At 38.8% G+C, this 20,807-nt stretch overlaps 1 protein-coding gene across 5 annotated transcripts in view; it reads right to left on the reverse strand.

The window, feature by feature from the left end:
- The window catches only part of ATP8A1 (ATPase phospholipid transporting 8A1), a 234,308-nt gene that overhangs the window by 121,873 nt on the left and 91,628 nt on the right, over window positions 1-20,807 (reverse strand). For all 5 annotated transcript variants that reach the window (XM_055588440.1, XM_055588437.1, XM_055588436.1 and 2 more), the window contains 7 exons: window positions 19,427-19,499; window positions 16,520-16,625; window positions 14,231-14,313; window positions 8,657-8,706; window positions 6,762-6,831; window positions 4,048-4,132; window positions 1,041-1,180 (listed from right to left, as the gene is read on the reverse strand). In XM_055588440.1, coding sequence (XP_055444415.1) covers window positions 1,041-1,180; window positions 4,048-4,132; window positions 6,762-6,831; window positions 8,657-8,706; window positions 14,231-14,313; window positions 16,520-16,625; window positions 19,427-19,499 — 607 coding nt within the window. The remainder of the gene's footprint in view (window positions 1-1,040; window positions 1,181-4,047; window positions 4,133-6,761; window positions 6,832-8,656; window positions 8,707-14,230; window positions 14,314-16,519; window positions 16,626-19,426; window positions 19,500-20,807) is intronic.

A 20,807-nucleotide genomic window follows, 5' to 3' on the forward strand; every position in this document is an offset into this window, starting at 1 on the left:
AGTTATTTAACGGAAACTTAAGAGCCTGAACTTGAGCCAGAGTAAGAATTCTGACTTACATTCTTATGTGCCGAGGAATGCCCTCCAAATCATTTAACCTCTCTGGTGCCTTAATTTCTCCATTTATACGGTTGTGATAATTAACACTACCTACCTCAAAGGAATGCTATGAAGATTAAGTAGGTTTTTAATTAAGTAGGTTGAAGATTCAAGTGTTCCAAATAGCACCTGGCACACAGTTAGTACAACCTAAAAATGTCTGCTATTCTGAATTTGGGAAGCAAGATTTCTTGCTGTTTATGAAGCATCAATCATGGTGTATCCATGGCTTTTTGGCTGAATAGCCTTGGTTTCTTTATCAGTAAAGCAAGAATATTTATAGTTGTGGTACAAATGATGGATGTATCTCAGTGAACAATGACAGGCCAGGTATAAGCACTGGATTGTTCACTTGTACATTCTTTATTATTGGTTATGGAGTAACACGTATACTTATTACATTATTTCGTATTATACATTATTGCTTAGTTGCTCAGTCTTTGCAACCTCATGGACTGTAGCCCGCCAGCTCCTCTGTCCACGGGGATTCTCCAGGCAAGAATACTGGAGTGGGTTGCCATGCCTTCCTTCAGGGGATCTTCCTGACACAGGGATCAAACCTGGGTGTCCTGCATTGCAGGTGGATTCTTTACTGTCTGAGCCAGCAGGGACGCCCACTGCATCTATACACACTTATATGCAGCTTTTATGCATGTTTGTGTGTGGGGAGAGGGCGTGCGATGAAGACGCAATGGAAGATGTTGCCAAGGAGCTTGCTAGACTGGATCAACCTCAATTTGATCCAAAACTGTGAAAAGAGCTAAAATCTATACCAAGTAAGTCCACAGAATTTTTGGAAAAAACTGAGTTGTCAGTGCTTAGACCAGAGGAGATTCAACAGTGGTGTGTCAAGACATTTTGATTTTTATTTTACTGGCCCCTTGAAACAAGGCTGGAGTTTTCTGGAAATCAAACTTTCCTCACAAGCAGAAGAGTTGTACCTTTTCGATTAACTCGTAGCTCTCTTCAAGTTTGAGCAGCCTGTTCTGCACAGATGTGGATGCACGGTGATAGACGGCTCGCCACTCCTGAAAGTCGCTCTCTGAAATCTCAGCCACGGCAAAACACAAGGTTCTTAACCCTGAAAAAAGGGAGCATGCCCCCCCCCGCAACATCAGATAAGATTTTGTTCAGAAAGCTGACACATTTGTTTTCAATGAAATCTCATTTCAAAAGCACTGATTCAGTATGCTGAAGTCTGACTCAAGCTTGATGGAACCTTAGCGTCAACTGTGTATTAACAGTCCTCTGGCCTTTACCACCGGCACCTGGCTTTTAATTCCCCAGCTCTTTCAATCCATCCTTCATGCCTCGAGTAACTTTTCTAAAATCCTAATCTGATAAGGTTATTCCTTTGCTTGAAGTCTTTTAATCAGTCTCCAGGATGAAGTTCAAACCCTAAAGTCTGGCTCAGTCACCACGTATCAGTTGTCTTCAACCTCATTCTCTGCCGGCCACTTCCCATGGTAGGGTCTTTGCACAAATTTATCTTTTTTTCCCCTCCATTCCACCCTCCCCCAATCCCCCTCCAAGGCCTGGCTTGCATCTACTTTAAGACTCAGTTCTGAAAATCATCTCTTTGAAGCCTTCTCGTCTCACCCAGACCCCAACACTTCTGCGGTGTGAAGGACAATGTTTCGTGTTTTTTCTGTGATCTCCTACATGAGCTTGAAGCTTCTGGAGTTCCAGGGTCCTGGAGTTCTTCACAACTGTAACTCCAGCGCTGAGTACAGTGGCTGGCTCATTAATAATGGCTTCATAGATGCTTATGAAGGAAGGAATAGAGGGACCCCAGTGGGGTGTACTGGGAGAGCCACCTTCCTCCAACTATATTTATTACAGTGGATTTGTAGTATAAGGAGTCTAAAGAATTGAGGGACAGTGACAAGAAAAGAATACCCATCAGCAACACCTGGGAAAACAATCACAGCTGATGTCTGAAGTGACCTACTTCCTGTACTCAGAGTCCATCAGTTTTCTAACTCATTTGGAGGTGACCCTGAGCCAGAAAAAAGTTTACAGACTAGAAAAACGAAGAAGCGGAAGATTTGCCAGTCACGATAAAAGCAGTTAACTAGGTTACCAAGAAGACAATGTTCTCACTCAAGGTCGTTTAGCTCTCAGAATAATTAGGTGTTAGTGATCTCAAGTCAAATCAAATACGGCCAGGACCATGTCAGAAAAAGCAGCAAAGAACACAGGACATAAAATGCCCGGAAGACTCCACGTTCCAAGAAAGGAGTATATTGTCGCTGCCACAGCACTGCAAACAGAACTTAACTCTGGGCCATATTAGGGATATGTGTTTCTCTTCTGGACACTTGGCTACAGACGTGAAAGTCACTCAGTTGTGTCTGACTCTTTGCGACCCCATGGACTGGAGCCCACCAGGCTCCTCTGTCCATGGGGATTCTCCAAGCAAGAACAACGGAGTGGGTTGCCATTTCCTTCTCCAGGGGATCTTCCCAACAAGGAACTGAAGCCAAGTCTCCTGCATTGCAGGCACATTCTTTACTGACTGAGCTATGGGGGAAGCCCGCCAGCTGGAGACTTACTCTGGGGTAGCCATGGTATGGGAGAAGGCAATGGCACCCCAGTCCAGTACTTTTGCCTAGAAAATCCCATGGGTGGAGGAGCCTGGTGGGCTGCAGCCCACGGGGTCGCTGAGGGTCGGACACGACTGAGTGACTTCACTTTCACTTTTCACTTTCATGCATTGGAGAAGGAAATGGCAACCCACTCCAGTGTTCTTGCCTGGAGAATCCTAGGGACGGGGGAGCCTCGTGGGCTGCAGTCCATGGGGTCGCACAGAGTCGGACACGACCGAAGAGACTTAGCAGCAGCAGCAGCAGCAGCAGCAGCCATGGTATACGAGTGCTGCTTACCCAGGGTGAGAATGGGGTGGCGGTGGAGGCCAAGCCAGCTGGAACTGGTCTGGGAGCTAGAATATCCTTAACATCAGAGCGAGAAAAAAGGAAGACGCTCCTCCAACCTGCTCCTTCCTCAGTAAAGGAACCTGCAATATGTGCCAGCTTACGCTGTACCCGCCGTCCCCTCCGAAGTCCTACCTCATGGAATCTGAACTCAACAGATGTGTGGGTCTCCATGCGCTTCCATTTTTGGAGGAGAAATGGTAGCAGGTTCATTATGTCCCCGCTTTTCAAAGCCTAGTGCTTTAAAAAACATTCCTATCATTTTGCTGCTTGGATCGAGAGGAAAAGGTTTGGCTCAGAGGTCAGGCTTGGTGCCACCAGCCACAGTTCCGGCAGAAGCAGACCAGAGTGAAAAACTTAGATGGGAGATGTGGATACAGTACTGGTGACTTTTGTTAAGTTTAGAGGTAAGATTCTACAAATTCCTGTAGTAACTGACCCTGATTCTTAACGACTCTCACTTCCTTTCATCTCATCTAGATCATCTCCCTAGACTACATTTTGGTACAAACAGAGCATCAGGACTATTACGTTTACCACGGATGCTCAGGCCTCCCATAAAGCCTGGTGTGTGGCAGGGGCTTAATAAAAAGTCCTGAGTTAATGCTGAATTGAAGAACTATTTCAGTAGTTATAGAGGTTTATTTATTTCTTCTCCTCTTTCTTACTCAGATTAGACTATCCAATTCTTTAACTCTTGTTTCTTTCCTTCTACATTGCTGGAGATGTAAAGTATTTAAACTGTAAATGGTATCCATTCTAAAAAGTAAACAGATTTATAAGCTCTGCATCTCCTTAAATGTGCGGACAAAGTCTTTCAAAATGTTAATAAATACAGTAGAGCAAAATAAAAATAATGGTTGAGGACAGCATATAGTAAGATCTAAATGATCAACACTTATTGTTATCTTACATTACGACTCTCCAAGTAAAATAATAAGAATAATCCTATAAGATAGTAGTAATACATGATTTCATTTTATTTGAGTCATGTTTACTATTGTATTATACTCACCTTCTGTAGCAAACTGCTCCAAATGTTTTAGGGTAATTTCTTTGTATTTTGAAGTTTCTGCCAGTCGGTCATAAATTACAGTGTCCTGGAAAACAAACAGAAGGTATGATACACTTAAACTAAGCATTCTGAGTTGACTAAAGTTGATGTTGGCAACATTATTAGCAGTGAATGAGTATTTAAAAAATCAATTTTGAAGCACAAAATATTTTTCCTTAATAATACTGCTTTCTTGTGACACTAAGAAAGATGGTCTAGTCCTATATTTTCATCTTTTCCTTTCTGAATAAATCCAGTTACTCCAACGTTCAAAATCTCATATTCTATCAACACGTCACTTACCTGTCATGTGCTGTTAGACCTCCCCTCACTGCCCCCCAAAGATTTTGCAGAAGGCTTCAGCATTCATCCATGCTATGAGGAAGAATGGTACGGAACTCAGACAGCATGGGAGATGTCAGAACAAAGCTAAAGAGCGCATCCTGCTGCGGTGCCTCAGGGCCTTCAAAATGCTAATGCACAGTGGCTCCAAGGGAGTGGGCTGATAGACGCCCAGACCTAACTACTGAACCTTTTAGGACTCAGGGCATCGAATGGGGTTGGTGCCCACAAAGGAACAGACTCTGAGAAACGCATGTTAAATGCATGGAGCAAGCTGGTGGCTATGGCAGGGAGGACACTGGACAAGCTGAGCATTGCCTTACAGCTGAATATTTCTGATTGAGTCACCTTAGCTTTAAGAGTCAATTTACTTGGTCTGTAACATTAAATTACTGGATTATCTTTAAAGTTCCTTTCGGCTTTAACTTGGGGCATCACTGCATGTCTCTCATTTTTGCCCCTTTATAAATTGCCTGTTGTTCCTTTAGTTATTCTTTAGCTTGGGTTTAATGTTTTAAGAATTTTAGTATTTGGCCTTCATGGTTTTATTAGACCAGGAAAAAATAAATCATTTACCTGCAATTACTTTCTCAGTGGTATTACCCATTTTGGGGTCTCGAGTCTCAGGGCTTGAGTTGGAAGCAGAGTAGTGAGGTATGATTTAGAACTCTTGAGAGAAACAGAACTTAGTGACCTCAGAACAGATGCAATATTCCAGGCTCCAATTATGAATTTCTTTTCATTTCTCAGTTGGTGAAATAGGAAGCGGGCAAAGCAAAAGGAAATGATAATTTCCCCTCATGGGTCCTTTCTGAGAATGAGAGTTCTGTGTAACTTACAAACTCTATTTTTTTCCCAGAGGTTAGTGAAATTTTCAGTGAAATTAAAATAGGCCATTTTAATGCTAAGAAAATACTAAAAAATTAAAATCATGAAAACAAAAGTGATGAGTAATAAATAAGGCTAGGGAGATTAAACTCTCAAGGTAATTAAGCATTCTAGTGGAAGAAATTGTGGTCAGACTAGGGGAATTTTCCACCTTCTCTACAGTATCAAGGAGAGTAGGGGGCAGAATGCGGCCTTCTGCATGAATGGTAATGTGTTAGTCTCTGTCATGTCTGACTTTTTGCGACCTGATGGACAGGCTGCTAGAGCTTATTTCATTGGTTGATGAAATGTATTTATCATTTCTAATTGTGTTTATGATTTCTAATGTATTTAATGTATTTATGTATTTATGATTTCTAAATGTATTTATGATTTCTAATTTATCTTACATGTAACCCATTCTCCCCCCCCTCAAATTTCTTTTTGATTAAAAATAACTGCAATTTTTTATCATGTTGAGCTCTAACATCCTCTGTCAGAACAGTTTATACAAATGATTTCACCTGGAGCAAGTTCACCCTACAGTTACATGCTTGTTCAACAACCAAAGAAACTCTAAAACTAAACTCATGAGACGTCATGAAATTATTCTCTCCCAATCTTTTAAAACCAAGGCATTAAAAAATTATGTTCCAATGCATTAAAACCAAGGTATTGAAAACATTCTCAACAGAAATTTAAATAATAAGCTTGGGCTTCTTAACAAGTTCATCTTCCAAGTTCCACATGAGAAAGCAAGACTGTTGATTATATTCGAAATTGGAAAGTTCCAAGTTTGTAAGTTACCTGATTACTCCAAGTATATACTATGTACATGGAAAGGATAAATCTGAAGGGAAATATTAACTAATTTCAAGAATAAAAAAAGGCCCTGGAGAGTAGATTTCTTATTTTTCCATGAGCATAAACATATTTTAACTAGGGAAATTCGGTTAGAATGACAAATTACTGCCCTGTCAATAAAACCTGCCAAATACAAAAGCTAACCAATAGTTAGAAATGCTGTTATAATCAAAACAATGCAAATACAATACAAATGGTAATCAACCACATGAAGAAATTACAGCAATAACTGTAATCCATTTTCCCCATTTCTATGGCCTTTAAAAATCAGATTCAAATTGGTATAGGTTGCTACATTTCTAATTTAATTTAAAAATATTTTCTGTATTATTGTCTTCTAAAGTATTTATAATATACAAACCTCAAAAACTGAATTATATAAATAACCTCGGCCAAACTTTTTCAAAGCACCAGATTTACCCAGAAGGAATTCCGAGTTTCACCAGAAGAGGCTGAACACTATTACTATAAAACACCTCCAAAAGTGGATGTCAGCAACTTCAGGCTAAACATCTGTGTTACATTTCCATAGCAGAATGTTTAACATATACATTATAAACCATCATAAATCAAAATCATAAAAGACAAAAATACAAACTTACGGCTCCTTTGCAGTAAAGTCGTAACTTCCCGGATGGAGTGCGAACGATCACTGACATTCTTTTTCTAGCGCTGAAAGAAAGGTTTTCCACAATGTGTCATCATAGTGAGAAGATGCATCTATATATTTGTCCTGTCTCACATATTTTAATGCTCACACTGAAAAAATAAATTTGACCAAATTATGAGGCTGATCCCTCCACATACACAAACCATCGCCTGAGTGTGTAGCTGCGTGCCTTTGAAAGTCACATTATGTTTTTTAAGATATGCGGGTACCATCTGCTGCCCTAAAGGAATAATTTACCAAGTAGCTCCCAAGAAACCTTTAAGAGTTAATACCCACCAGGGCAGAGAGAGGAGAGTTCTGACGAGCCAGAACCTTTTATGATGAATTATTAAAATGAGAAATGATAATCAATTTTAAGTATACACCCAATCAAAAGGCATATACTAGCACTTTAAAAACTTACTTAAGCCTTCACAACTATCATTTTTTAATTACTAGCAAACCACTGGCATCACGTAAAAAACCTAATTCATATTACAAACTCTAGTTAATGAGCACAAACAGCTTAACATTGTGTTGGTGATACAGACTGATAAGAGTTCTTAGTTAAACATACACATCTTTCAGTGGATTAGCGAAGAGACTACAGGTTAACAATGAACAGAATAAGCATGTATGGCATTGCACGGGATAAGCCTCACTTGGAATCAAGTATGCATAAGCTTCTCTCCAGAAATAAGGGGTAAAAAAGACTTCTCTAGTGTCAGTGCCTATTCATGCTACCTTATAATGTTCTGCAGCTAAAAAACTGAGATGAATCCAATACAGTAGTTAGATATAGCGTAGTTGCCTTTAGAAATATCTTGGACTGTTTAGTCCTCTCTTTCTCCATCTAGTATTTGCACTGCATTAGTGTCTCTGATCATTCCTGTGCTTTAGGACCACACTTGATTGGGCCCCCTTTGTAACATCTCTGTAGTCTACCTCAGCCCTTCCTGATTCATGTTTCTCTTAATCCAGCTTTGATGGCCTGGTCCCTGGTTCATCAACTTCCTTGCTCTTTTCTTCTGACAAAACTCCCAAATCATGGGTGAACAGGAATGCCTTTTGTGGTCCAGCAGAGTAAGTGGACACTGCTGGAGAAAAGCCGCCCTGTCACAGGTTAGTAAATACTTGGTCACAGGGTCACAGAATGCTCCACACTGCCTTGTCACCTACATTTCTCTAATAACCCTGCTCCCATTTCCTCACAGGACTATGAGCATTCTCTTATGGTCTCTCCATTCCTTGAGTCTCCAATATGTCCCTGTCACTCCAGATGCAGGATTTTTGCAATCACTTGGATGGAACCTTCCAACAAGGTATTCCTATTCATTTGGCCATGAACAGCTGCACATTTATCCACTGTGGACCATCCCTTCTGTCTATATTCCTACTATATGGAAACTACTTTTATACCTAACAGAGAGATGAATATGAGTTTTTGAAATCCCTATGACACTTAGATATTATAATGAGCACATAATTAGAATGGCAATTTCCTGATTCTGATTCATTTTAATTCTACATAAATCTTGGTGCCCCTAAGTATAATGTTTTCAGATCACTACCCAGGCCTGTACCCTACAGTTGTGATGCAGATTGTCATGTTCAGAAATATTATTACTTGCCTCCAGAAGACATGTCTTACAAGACTCTGAAGAGAACAGTTTATGATTTTCTTACAAATGACAATTAGAAACTGTATTGAAAATTTTAATTTAATATTTGGTCTAAGTAAATTTATTTAAATAAAATAAAGCACATTTTCTTCTTCTTTAAAAGGGAAAAACTTTAAATGGAGGGAAACATATGACATACACACAAACCACAGAGCCGATGTTTTACCTGGTGAACTCCAGCACATTGAGCAATTCATATCTTTCTTCCTGCCCCAGCTATGAAGAAAAGGAAAATATGATTACATACAGTAAGAAGTAGCTTTGGCTTCTTGGAAATAAACTCCAGTTATGAAGTTTTAATGTAAAAAATGTCAACTCAAATTGTCTTTTCTGAAATACATCACCCTTAATAGAACTTATTAATTTTTCAGGTTCAGATGGAAGATTGAACAAACCAATTACTTTTCATTCTTCCCAAAGCCCCACCAAAACTACAAAAAAAAAAAAAAATTAAAAAGAAAAACTTACAATGGCAGGAAAATATTAGAAGAGACAATGGCATTAAAAATTTGGAAGCTAGAAAACAGATAAGTGAGATATGCTTACTTAGCAGATGCAAGAAGTAGCAAATGCTATTATATACACAGTTGTTACGGGGAAAAGGTGAGAACCAGCCTGACCTGTGTTGGATAATCCCTAAAAGGCCTAGGGAAGAGGAATAACAGGGAGTTCTAGAACTGGAAGGTAAAGGAGCGCCCTAAATGGGAGGACTAGGGAAAAAGCTGCTGTTCTGGGCACTGGCTTTTCCTGCATACTGGCAGAAGACCAGAGGCTCTGCTCCATAAAGTTTCTTTTGTCTAGAAGTTGGCACACCTGAAGATATAGTATTGTTATTGTATTTGTACTAAAGGCTAGGCCCCAATACCCCACAACTCATTTGGCCCCCTACATTCTGGCAACCAGATCTTTCCTGGCAGAAGGGTGGAATACTGTTCTCTCGGGAATCTATAAGCCCAGGTTGAGTCCTAAAGGTACAGACAACCATGATTTCCCAAACGAATCCCACCAGACCACCCCACAGTGAAGCCCAATGTTGACAAATACCCTCTTATACTCAGAACTGCCATGCTGCTGCTAAGTCGCTTCAGTCGTGTCCGACTCTGTGCAACCCCATAGACGGAAGCCCACCAGGCTCCCCCATCCCTGGGATTCTCCAGGCAAGAACACTGGAGTGGGTTGCCATATCCTTCTCCAATGCATGAAAGTGAAAAGTGAAAGGGAAGTCGTTCAGTCGTGTCCGACTCTTAGCGACCCCATGGACTACAGCCTAGCAGGCTCCTCCATCCATGGGATTTTCCAGGCAAGAGTACTGGAGTGGGGTGCCATTGCCTTCTCCAAGAACTGCCATATCAGCTTGCAAATTCTTTACTCTTAACCATGAGAAAACCAAAGATGAACAGATATCCAAGGACAGCTATTATCATGGATCAGAGATACCCAAAACAAAGAGATAAGAGCAATTTGGAAGAAAGAGAATTCCAAAAGAAAACACTGGTGTCGGCCTGGGCTTCCTGATGGGCACAAAGGGCTGGTGGACAGGTCCTGGATGCCTCTTCCCTCTATTTCTGCACCAGGATAAGGTGGTTTGTCATATGCTTTCTGCGGGGCATTTTCTGTTGTATCATTGGAACTGGATGGGTGTGGATTCCTGGAGGCATAAAACCTTCTGCAGTGTTTTACACCCTTGGAAATATTGCTAGATCCACCAGTATATGCTTGTTAATGGGACCCATGAGAAAACAAAGACAATGTCTGAGACAAAAAGCTGCCTGTAACAATGGTTATGCTTCTGTGATTAAGATTCAAGTCCTGTGCTGCTCTTTGGTGGCATAGGAGGAGACTGGCCTTATTTCTCTGCATATTGCAGCTCTCATCAAAGATCTTGCATAGCCTATTCTGCATCTCATATGCAAGTGGTGCAGTAATTAAATGCTCTTCTTTTCTCCTAAGTAGAGAATGAGAAACTCCAGAAAGGAATATGTGAAAGTTGATGTTTAATTTTTGGTGAAGTATGCTTCTCCCAGTGCAATAATCAAAACAACTATAATGACAGCTTAATACCATTTTATGTTCCAGTAAAATGATATGCTTATTTAAAGTGTAATTTTTTAAAAAAAGAAAACATAAAAAAAACACAAAACTATCATTATTCCTCTCAGAGAAGTAACATTAAGTACAACACCTATGAAGGAAAAACAGGATACTATTAAAAAAATAAATATTGAGAAAACAATAAAAGCTTCTGGAAGCTAAAACATGTAATATTAGAAACAAAAAGAAAATCAATTGAAGTCTAAGAAGATAAAAGAGAGGAAAACTTCCAAAAAGTAGAACAAGAAGGCAAAAACACGAAACGCAGGACAGAAAAGTTAAAAGATATGCTCAGGAATTCTAAAAAGAGAGAGCAGAGAAAAAAAGTGGAAGAAAAATGAACAGACTCATTCAAGAAAAATTTCCAGAATGGAAGGATGTAGATTTCCAAATGGCAAAGTGTCCACTCAGTTCTCAGTACAGTGAGTTAAAATATTCTCACTAAGGGGACGACAGAGGATGAGATGGTTGGATGGCATCACCGACTCGATGGACATGAGTTTGAGTAAAAACCCCGGGAGTTGGTGATGGACAGGGAGGCCTGGCGTGCTGCGATTCATGGGGTCGCAAAGAGTCGGACACGACTGAGCGACTGATCTGATCTGATCTGTGAAATTTCAGAATTCTTGGGATAAGGAAGATCTTGCAAACTTCTTGAGGGAGGCAGTGGGCAAGTCACAAAAACTAGAGTCACAGTGGTTTCTGACTTCTCAATCAGGCATACAGGAAGCCAGGCAATAAAAATTCCTCAGGAAACTGATTCCCACCCTGGAATTCTCTATTCAGCAGGACCACCAATTAAGTATAAAGGTCAGATAAAAATGTTTACACTTAAAAGGGCTAAACAACAAGTAATTTCCCATGTGCCTTTTCTCAAGAAACCAATAAGGAAAGTTCTCCACAAAAACAAGCATAGGCCAAGAACAAGGAAGACATGGGATTCAGGAAACAGAAGATCTAACACAGGAGAGAGTTAAGGAAAGTCCGCAGGGAGACAGGAAAGCGCTTCCTCTTGAGAACCATGAGTGAGACTGAGCTGTGTGTGCACCACGGCAGCGTGGAGCCCTGAGTCAGGAGCTGGGCTTGTTGAGGGCTCTCGCTACTGTGACTTCTGCTTCTGTAACACCTTTTCAACAGGATAAAACGGACAGAAAACATGTTCTGTCAATGTCAGGTTCTAAGAAAGAAGTTTTGACTTACAGGAAATAGCAAGTCCAAAACAGGAGACAATCAAAAGGAATTCCAAGTGCCATAGAAGCTGACCTCTGAACAAAACTGGCCCAGAGTAAGGAGAACAGGGGTGGGGTGAGGTCTCAAGGGAAAGACTGCAACTGCCCACTGCCCAGATTATCTGGTGTAATTGTATTGATAAAAGTGCACTAAGAAGTTATGAGATCAGCCCTGGGATTTCTTTGGAGGGAATGATGTTAAAGCTGAAACTCCAGTACTTTGGCCACCTCATGCAAAGAGTTGACTCATTGGAAAAGACTCTGATGCTGGGAGGGATTTGGGGCAAGAGGAGAAGGGGACGACAGAGGATGAGATGGCTGGATGGCATCACTGACTCGATGGACGTGAGTCTGAGTGAACTCCGGGAGTTGGTGATGGACAGGGAGGCCTAGCGTGCTGCGATTCATGGGGTCGCAAAGAGTTGGACATGACTGAGCGACTGATCTGATCTGATCTGAAGAAGTTATGAAACAATTAGAACAATTAGTAATAGGTAGAAAGAAAATAAGAGATTTATTTTTAAGAATTAAAGAAAAAAATTATTTTCAGGAGATAATTTTGTATCTGAAAACACAAAATTAAAAACAAAGAAATAAATACTGAATAAAACAATGTTTTGCTAGGAATATCAATACAGGCATAATAACATAAACACTAAATAAAAATGCTTAATGAGATATAATTTATATACAATACTGTACATAGATCTTAAATATGTAGTTCAATGAAAATTCTATAGTTTGATAAAGGTATACTTGGTGTAACCACCACCCCAATTAAGACAAAGAACATTTCCACTGTCCTATAAATTCCTTTGCCCCCTTTTCCAATCTCCCGCCTGTTGTGGAGGTAACCACTGCTCTGAATTCTAAGGCCATAAGTCACTTTTTCCTGATCTCAACCTTGATGTAAATGCAGAGTATGCAGCTCTCTATGTCTGGCTTTTTTTCCTTTTTTCTCAGCTTGTTCCTGAGACTTATCAATGATGGTAATGAATCAATCATTTTACTCTTTTTTTTTACTATTCAGTTATTCCTCTGTGTATCACAATTTGTCAATCCATCCTCCTAGTGATGGACATTTGGTTTGTTTCTAGCTTTTGGCTACTCTGAATACAGCTGCTATGAACATATCACAAAACATCTCTCTGCAGACACATGCTTTTACTTCTTCTGGGCAAGTATAAGTCCAACTGCTGCATCAGGCACATGTTTACCTGTACTGGAAAACTCTAAAACGGTTTTCCAAAGGGGCTGTACCATCTTACACATCTACTAGCAACATATAGGTGAGCCCCTTGCTCTGCAGTTTCATTAACATTAGGTGCTGCCATAATGTTTTTTTTTTTAATATAAATTTATTTATTTTAATTGGAGGCTAATTACTTTACAATATTGTATTGGTTTTGCCATATATCAACATGAATCCGCCACAGGTGTACACGTGTTCCCCATCCTGAACCCCCTCCTACCTCCCTCCCCGTACCATCCCTCTGGGTCATCCCAGTGCACCAGCCCCAAGCTTTCTGTATCCTGCATCAAACCTGGACTGGCGATTCGTTTCTTATATGATATTATACATGTTTCAATGCCATTCTCCCAAATCATCCCACCCTCTCCCTCTCCCACAGAATCCAAAAGACTGTTCTATACATCTGTGTCTCTTTTGCTGTCTCGCGTAGAGGGTTATTGTTACCATCTTTCTAAATTCCATATATATGCATTAGTATACTGTACTGGTGTTTTTCTTTCTGGCTTACTTCACTCTGTATAATAGACTCCAGTTTCATCCACCTCATTAGAAGTGATTCAAATGTATTCTTTTTAATGGCTGAGTAATACGCCATTGTGTATATGTACCACAGCTTTCTTATCCATTCGTATGCTGATGGACATTTAGGTTGCTTCCATTAATGTTTTTAATTTTATTTTTCTTGGTGGGTATGTTGCAGTGTCTCACTGAGACTTTAATTTGCATTTCCCTGATGATTAACGATGTGTTTTCATGTGCGCACTGGCCATCTGTATATCTTCTTTTGTGAAATGTTTGCTCCAGTCCTTTGCCCGTACAACATCTGGGTTAAACATACAACTTGTTTAACCAAGCATTGTAATATAATTATACTACTACTGGAAAGGGATGGTGAGTCAAGAGAAATAATCCCTCATTTAATATAACAATAGAAAGTCAGTAGATATGTCTAAAATTGAAGAATTGAAATATATTTCATTCATCAACACATTAAAAAAGGATGTATAAATGTCTGAAGAAACAGCTAAAAGAACAGAAAAGTCATTGCTTCTGGAGAGGAGAGCTAGAGTAGGGAACCTCTGTTTTTATTGTGAGCTTTTTGGTATTATTTTATCTTTGAAGCTTGCATGCGCATTGCTTTGATAAAAAAGAGAATTAAATAACTTACTGAATCTATAATCACTGAGTCAGGTGTTCTTCCAGTGAAAACAAAATTCAGCTGCTTGGCTGCTCTGACCAAGGCTCCCTCATCTGTTTTAGGCAAACAGAAGAAAGCAAATACATGGTGAAAAAACTCATCCCAAATATGAGAGTGAAAGAAAAGTGAAAGTGAAGTCTCTCAGTTGTGTCTGACTCTTTGCGACCCCATGGGCTGTAGCCTACCAGGCCCTTCTATCCATGGGATTTTCCAGGCAAGAATACTGGAGTGGGTTGCCATTTCCTTCTCCAGGAGATCTTCCTGATCCAGGGATTGAACCTGGGTCTCCCGCATTGTAGGCAAACGCTTTACCGTCTGAGAGTAAGATATCCCAAAGTATGAGAGTAAGACTGCAATACAATAATCTGCTTAACTTTAAAATGAATTAAAGTTCTTTTTATTCTGACTCCTGTTATTGAAATCCATTTCTTTTAAAATCATATGACAACGCCCAGGGTTTGAGTAGAATGATCTTCAGAATCTGAGACATGTATAGATCCCAGAGGCATATTCTTGAGGGCTAAGTCTCACTGTTAGCCAAACAGAGGATTAACTTCAAAGTATGTCTTGGTCCAGCATATTCTCCACAACACTTTTCTTAAAATAAATGATGTGTACAAATGAGGAAACCCCATAATAGAACAATACGGATAGACCATGAAGGCATCGTGCTAAGAGAAATAAGTCAGGCAGACAAAGAAAAATACTGTATGATCTCACTTATATGTGGAATCTAAAGAAAAAAGAGAAGAGAAACCCAACCCCCTCAAACTCATATAAAAAGAGATCAGATGTGGTTATCAGAGGTGGAAGGTTGGTGAAGGGGAAGAGGAGAAAGGTGATCAAAAGGTACAAATTTCCATTATAACATAAATAAATACTAGGGGTATAGTGATGTATATCAATTATTTTTTAATTGGAAAAAAATGAGTGGCACAAAAGTGCCTTAAGTTTTATCCTTTTCCTCCTAAAATGCTCACTGTAGGAAAACTATTAATAACACTATGAATATTGAGGGGTCAGATGGTAAAGCGTCTGCCTACAATGTGGGAGGCCCAGGTTCGAGCCCTGGGTTGGGAAGATCCCCTGGAGAAGGAAATGGCAACCCACTCCAGTACTCTTGCCTGGAAAATCCCATGGACGGAGGAGCCTGGTGGGCTACAGTCCATGGGGTCACAAAGAGTCGGACATGACTGAGTGACTTCACTTCAAATGAATTGATGTTTCATTGTATTACATATTATTTACTCTTGTCACCATGTTATATCAGAACTTTTTTGTTTTTGGGGGAAGGGTGTGAGATAAAACATCCATAAAGTGTCTATCTTAATGATAGTGTATCTCATGGTTTTTAGGAATCCGGTATATTCTACAAGGTTGCAGGTGCTGGTTTGTAGTACAGTTTAAAACACAGGGGGAGGGGATAGTTAGGAAGTTTGAGACTGGTCTGTACACACTGCTATGCTAAAAATGATAACCAACAGGGACCTACTGTATCACAGCACATGGAACTCTGCTCAAAGTTATGTGGCAGCTGGATGGGAGGAGAGTTTGAGGGGAATGGACACATGTATATGTACGGCTGAGTCCTTCTGCTGTCCACCTGAAACCATCACAACATTGTTAATTGACTATACTCCAATACAAAATAAAAAGTTTTTTTTTAAAGGAAACTTATAAAAAAGTTCCCTAAAGTGTGTTTCTTCTTTCCTGAAATCTTAGTCAGCAAATTGGCTATTTACCCAATTTTACACTGAAAATAAGCCTAAGTATGGAGTCTCTTCTCTAAGTGTAAAGCTCTTCTCATTCAAGTAAATATACAGCGAACTCCTTGATTATCATTTCCAAAAGAAGAAAAGTTGGTATTCTAAAATCAACACCATTCAGGTAAACAGATCTTCCTTTTCCTGCCAGCTTATGTGAAAAAGCAGTTTATGACCAATAGTTTTTTCTTAATTATTTATAAAGAAGGGAAAACTTACTGTGCACATAGAGTAACATTTTTTTAACTTGTATGAATTTTGATATTCAAATTTCCATGTAACATGTTATATAACAAATATTACAGTTATAGATTTTAAAATATGTACATATATGTATAATTTTGAAAGCCAACGTTTCTAATTAGTAAATAACATTTTTAATCTGAAACTAAAGAGACTTGGTTGTTTTACTTCTTCAAATTAAATTTTTCTGAACAATCTCATATTTCAGAACAATTTTCAACCAAAAAATACATCACAATTGCTTCATTGGTACCTGGAGATGCTGCCTGGTAAATAATCTTATCACCTTCCCGCTCCGGTACCGCTGTGTGACATATGGCCATCATTGTAAGAAATTCACATATTACTGGTGCAGTGGGCTGTAAGAAATAAACACACAATCTAGCCCCTTTCATTTGACCATTATGACACAATGATAGTAGTATTACTTTGTGTATATTTATTGAGCGCAACTGTTAAATATTGAGGGTGAAAGCCAAGAAATCAACACTATGAAGAAAAAATATTTTTTACTAAAATCCTTCATTTTTGCAACCTCTTCATTCCTTTTCTAAACATTCATATAAGGCCACTTTGTCTTGTTGAATAGAAACAGCACAGTGAAAAAGGCAGAGATAGTTGAATCCTGTTATCAGAGGACAAGAGAGGAATTCTAAAATGTTCATTTACCTGGTTCTAATTCCTGATCAGATCTAAATCTTAGGCATCTAATCTTACTGCGGTTCCACTACTTTGGGCCACAGTGATGATGGCAGAGGATTCCTCTATGATGCTTTGGCCTCTCTTTCCAAAAACAACAACCATAACCTGACTAGTGTCCTACTAAATAAAAAAGGGTTGACTGAGCAAGTCCTGTGTAGTTATGGCCTGAGGAAGACAGGATCCTTTCTGCAAGGAGTTTTTGAGTTTATAGGAGAATAGCAACCAGATTTTTGAAATTAAACATCTTTTCTGGTTCCTGATGAAGAAAATGGTCACTCGAATTAATAACGGAAAAAAATTCCTCCATGATCTTGGAACAAAAAACTAAAATGACTGGAAAGGTACATCAAAACATTATTTGAAAAAAAACAAACAAACTGGTGTTCAGGCTAGAACAGCAGACAAATCAGACAAGGTCCCTGATGCTTTGACTTGTGGGGAAAAGAGAACATAGATAAACGGTACAAAAGTATCATTTATTTATGGGCTTTCCTTGTGGCTCAGCTGGTAAAGAACCTGCCTGCAATGCGAAAGACCTGAGTTTGATCCCTGGGTTGGGAAGGTCCCCTGGAGAAGGGAACAGCTACCCACTCCAGTATTCCGGCCTGGAGAATTCCATGGACTGTATAGCCCATGGGGTGTCGCCAAGAGTTGGACACGACTGAGTAAATTTCATATCATTTATTTATACTGTGAAGAGGGTTACAAAGGATAAAATGTATGAAAATCATACAATATGATTTGGGTCAGTTTGTGGTTGTTCTCAAGACAATGTGATCTTTAAGCTGATAAAGTTTTAGCCTCATGAAGTACTGAGCACAGTTTTCCATCAAGCAGGAATAACACATGACTGAAAAGGTCCTAAAGGAGGAAAGAATGAAGCATGTATGAGAAAATAAAAGAAAGCCAGTATAGACTGAGGAGAAAGAAAGGGAGGGTAGGTCCAAGTGAGGCTGGTGACTTAGGCAGAGGTTGGATCACGCAAATTTGTAAGTTGAGAGGGAAGCCAGAGAGTGGTTTTCAACAGGGGTGTGTTGGGACTTGATTTCCACTGGCATCATTCTAGCTGCCATGTGCAACAAGGATGGGAAGGGGTGAAAACAGAAACCAGGAGAATGGTTAGGAGGCTGTTGTGGCAATTTACCTGGAGAATGCTGGTAGCCTTGACTGGGGTAGAGAAAGTGAGAATGAGGTGAAGAAGACATTTAGGACATGTTCTAGAAAGTCATGGGCTTCCCAGTGGTGCAGTGGAAAAGACTCTGCCTGTCAATTCAGGAGGTGCAGGAGACGCAGCTTTGATCCTGGATGGGGACGATCCCCTGGAGGAGGAAATCACAACCCACTGCAGTGTTCTTGCCTGGGAAATCCCATGGACAGAGGAGCCAGACAGGCCATAGTCCATGGGGTCGCAAAGACTTGGCAACAACTGTGCGACTGAGTGCATGCACGTGTACACACACACAAGAAAGTTGTATTGACAAGGGCTTAGTGATTGATTACAGATCTGGAGATGGAGAGAAGAGACGTAACAAAGCAACCCTAAGTTCCTAGACGGAGTTATAAGATAGTTGATTGTGTAACCTGAGAACACAAGAAGGAAGAGGTGGGTCTAGGTCTAGATTTTGTGGATCTTGAAGCTCATGTTCTGTTGAAAGCAAAAATATCCACATGAATGCACTGCTAGGGCCCCGCCCAGGGGCAGAGGTGGCAAGTCCACCAGTGCTAGGAAGGGACTAGTTTTGGGGTGATGAGCATGAGTTCAAGTTTTGATGCACTGAGCTTGAGGTGATTGTGAGAAAAAGTTGGGGATTTAAACCTAGGTGTGCATCTGACTCTTTATAGGCCCATGGAACTGCAGCCCTCCAGGCTCCTCTGTCCATGGAATTTTCTAGGCAAGAACACTGGAGAGTGTTGTCATTTTTTCCTCCAGGGCATCTTTCTGACCCAGGGATTGAACCCAAGTCTCTTATGTCTCCTGCATTGGCAGGCAGATTCTTTACCACGAGTGCCACTTGGGAAGCCCTTAAACTTCAGAGATCATATCATTTGATCAGATGGAATTTTAGTAAGTATCAGTAACTTTATAAGTGGAATACTCACGTTGGGTGGCAGATGTCTAAAGTTCTTATTGTATAGATTTAGCACTGGCCTATAATTTTGATTTCTATAGATATTTTGAAGTTGTTAACAATGAGTTGTTTCATATAAATAGAGCTCTAAATTATATAATATTTTTAAAAAGCAGAGTATCAATAAATGACAGTGTTAAAAGTAAATTTCTAATAATCACAGATCCGTGTTGGCCAAGTAAAAATAATTTAGAGACAACAGATTTTTATAATTATTAAAAATGATCATGAAAGTAAAAAATGGAATATATAAGCATGGAAGGTAATTCAGAGAAACACTCATTAGTTTTCATTTATTAATGAAAAGATAATGGTACTATGCTTCTTACATGATTATTTTGGAGGTTTTCCAGCAACGATGAATCACTAAATGTTTTTTCATCTCCAAACTGTGAGTTCTGCCTAAAGGAGAAAAAATGGAGCATATTTGATTCATTTATACAAGCCCGCAGATCTATGTGTAAGTTACTTTTAAAATAAATCATTATGCCTACAAACTCTTAATAAATTAAATCTAATAAATTAAGTATAATTTAGTCCACATTTCAAATAAGATACCACATATTTCATGATTGAGTCATAGGATATTTTCAAACATTATAAACTGTGAAAGCCTTTTTCAGTGTTAATAAAAAATAGCATTTTATCGTTCATTTTCCTGGAGTAAAATTATGTTGTAGCCATATGAAGTTTAAAAAAAATTTAATTAAAAAAAATGTAACCAAACTGCTAATATACATGGAATTGAATTTTTCTACTTTCATAATTTTTCCAAGGTTTAAAAATTTTGAGAATTAATGGAGTTATTATAAAAATAATACTGTTTTACTTTAGCCATGAAAATTTATTTGCAGTGAGTAATACTATATGATTACCATATGAAACAAAAATATGAATAAACTGATTACACATTTCATTAACATTTATCACTAACAAATATCTTATATATTTATGTACATATTACAGTTACTCTGTAAAGGAGAAAAAAGCCATAAAAGTATATATGTGGTTTTGTGTTGTGGCTGTCTTCAGATCAGCAAACTTGAACTTCATATGAAACAAATCAAATGAGAATTGCCTTTATAATCTAGCTATTACTAATTTCATAGCCATGCAATTTAATATCAAAATGTTGAGATTCAAAGGAAGGACAAGGAACATTTAAGTGGAAATGTCAAACCCCAAGAGTATACTTATTATAGTTCAGTGAAAATATATAGATCTAAAGCTTTTGTGCACAGAAGGAAATTTCAGAAGTCATTGAGGAAAAAATAATGTGTTCAATATTAAACAGCTGTAATCTAGAAAGCTTTTAATCATAATTTTTACAGGTTACAAAGAGAATTATCAGTGCCAATGTGCCAAATACCAGGAGTTTCATATTTTAAAGCCAGCTGTTTGAAAGGAAGGAGAAATCATTGAAGAAAAAAAAAGAATGTAAAATAATTTAACCTAAACCAGATCAATATATGTAAATATCTTTTTAACCATACACCATAAAAAGAAGTTAGAATTTTACAGTAAAACACATCTTTATTAACGTGTAACACTTTGATCTATTAGTTCTCAATATTATAATGCACCTTTATTAGCACATAGATTAGAATTCTCAAAAACATCAGTAGGAAACAGAATGAACACATTTCATTATTATTTCAATAATAATAAATAATTTATTTATAAAATAATAAATTAATATTTATTAATTAA

The sequence above is a fragment of the Bubalus kerabau genome, chromosome 7 (genome assembly GCF_029407905.1).
Source record: "Bubalus kerabau isolate K-KA32 ecotype Philippines breed swamp buffalo chromosome 7, PCC_UOA_SB_1v2, whole genome shotgun sequence".
In the NCBI taxonomy this organism is placed as follows: Eukaryota; Metazoa; Chordata; class Mammalia; order Artiodactyla; family Bovidae; genus Bubalus; species Bubalus kerabau.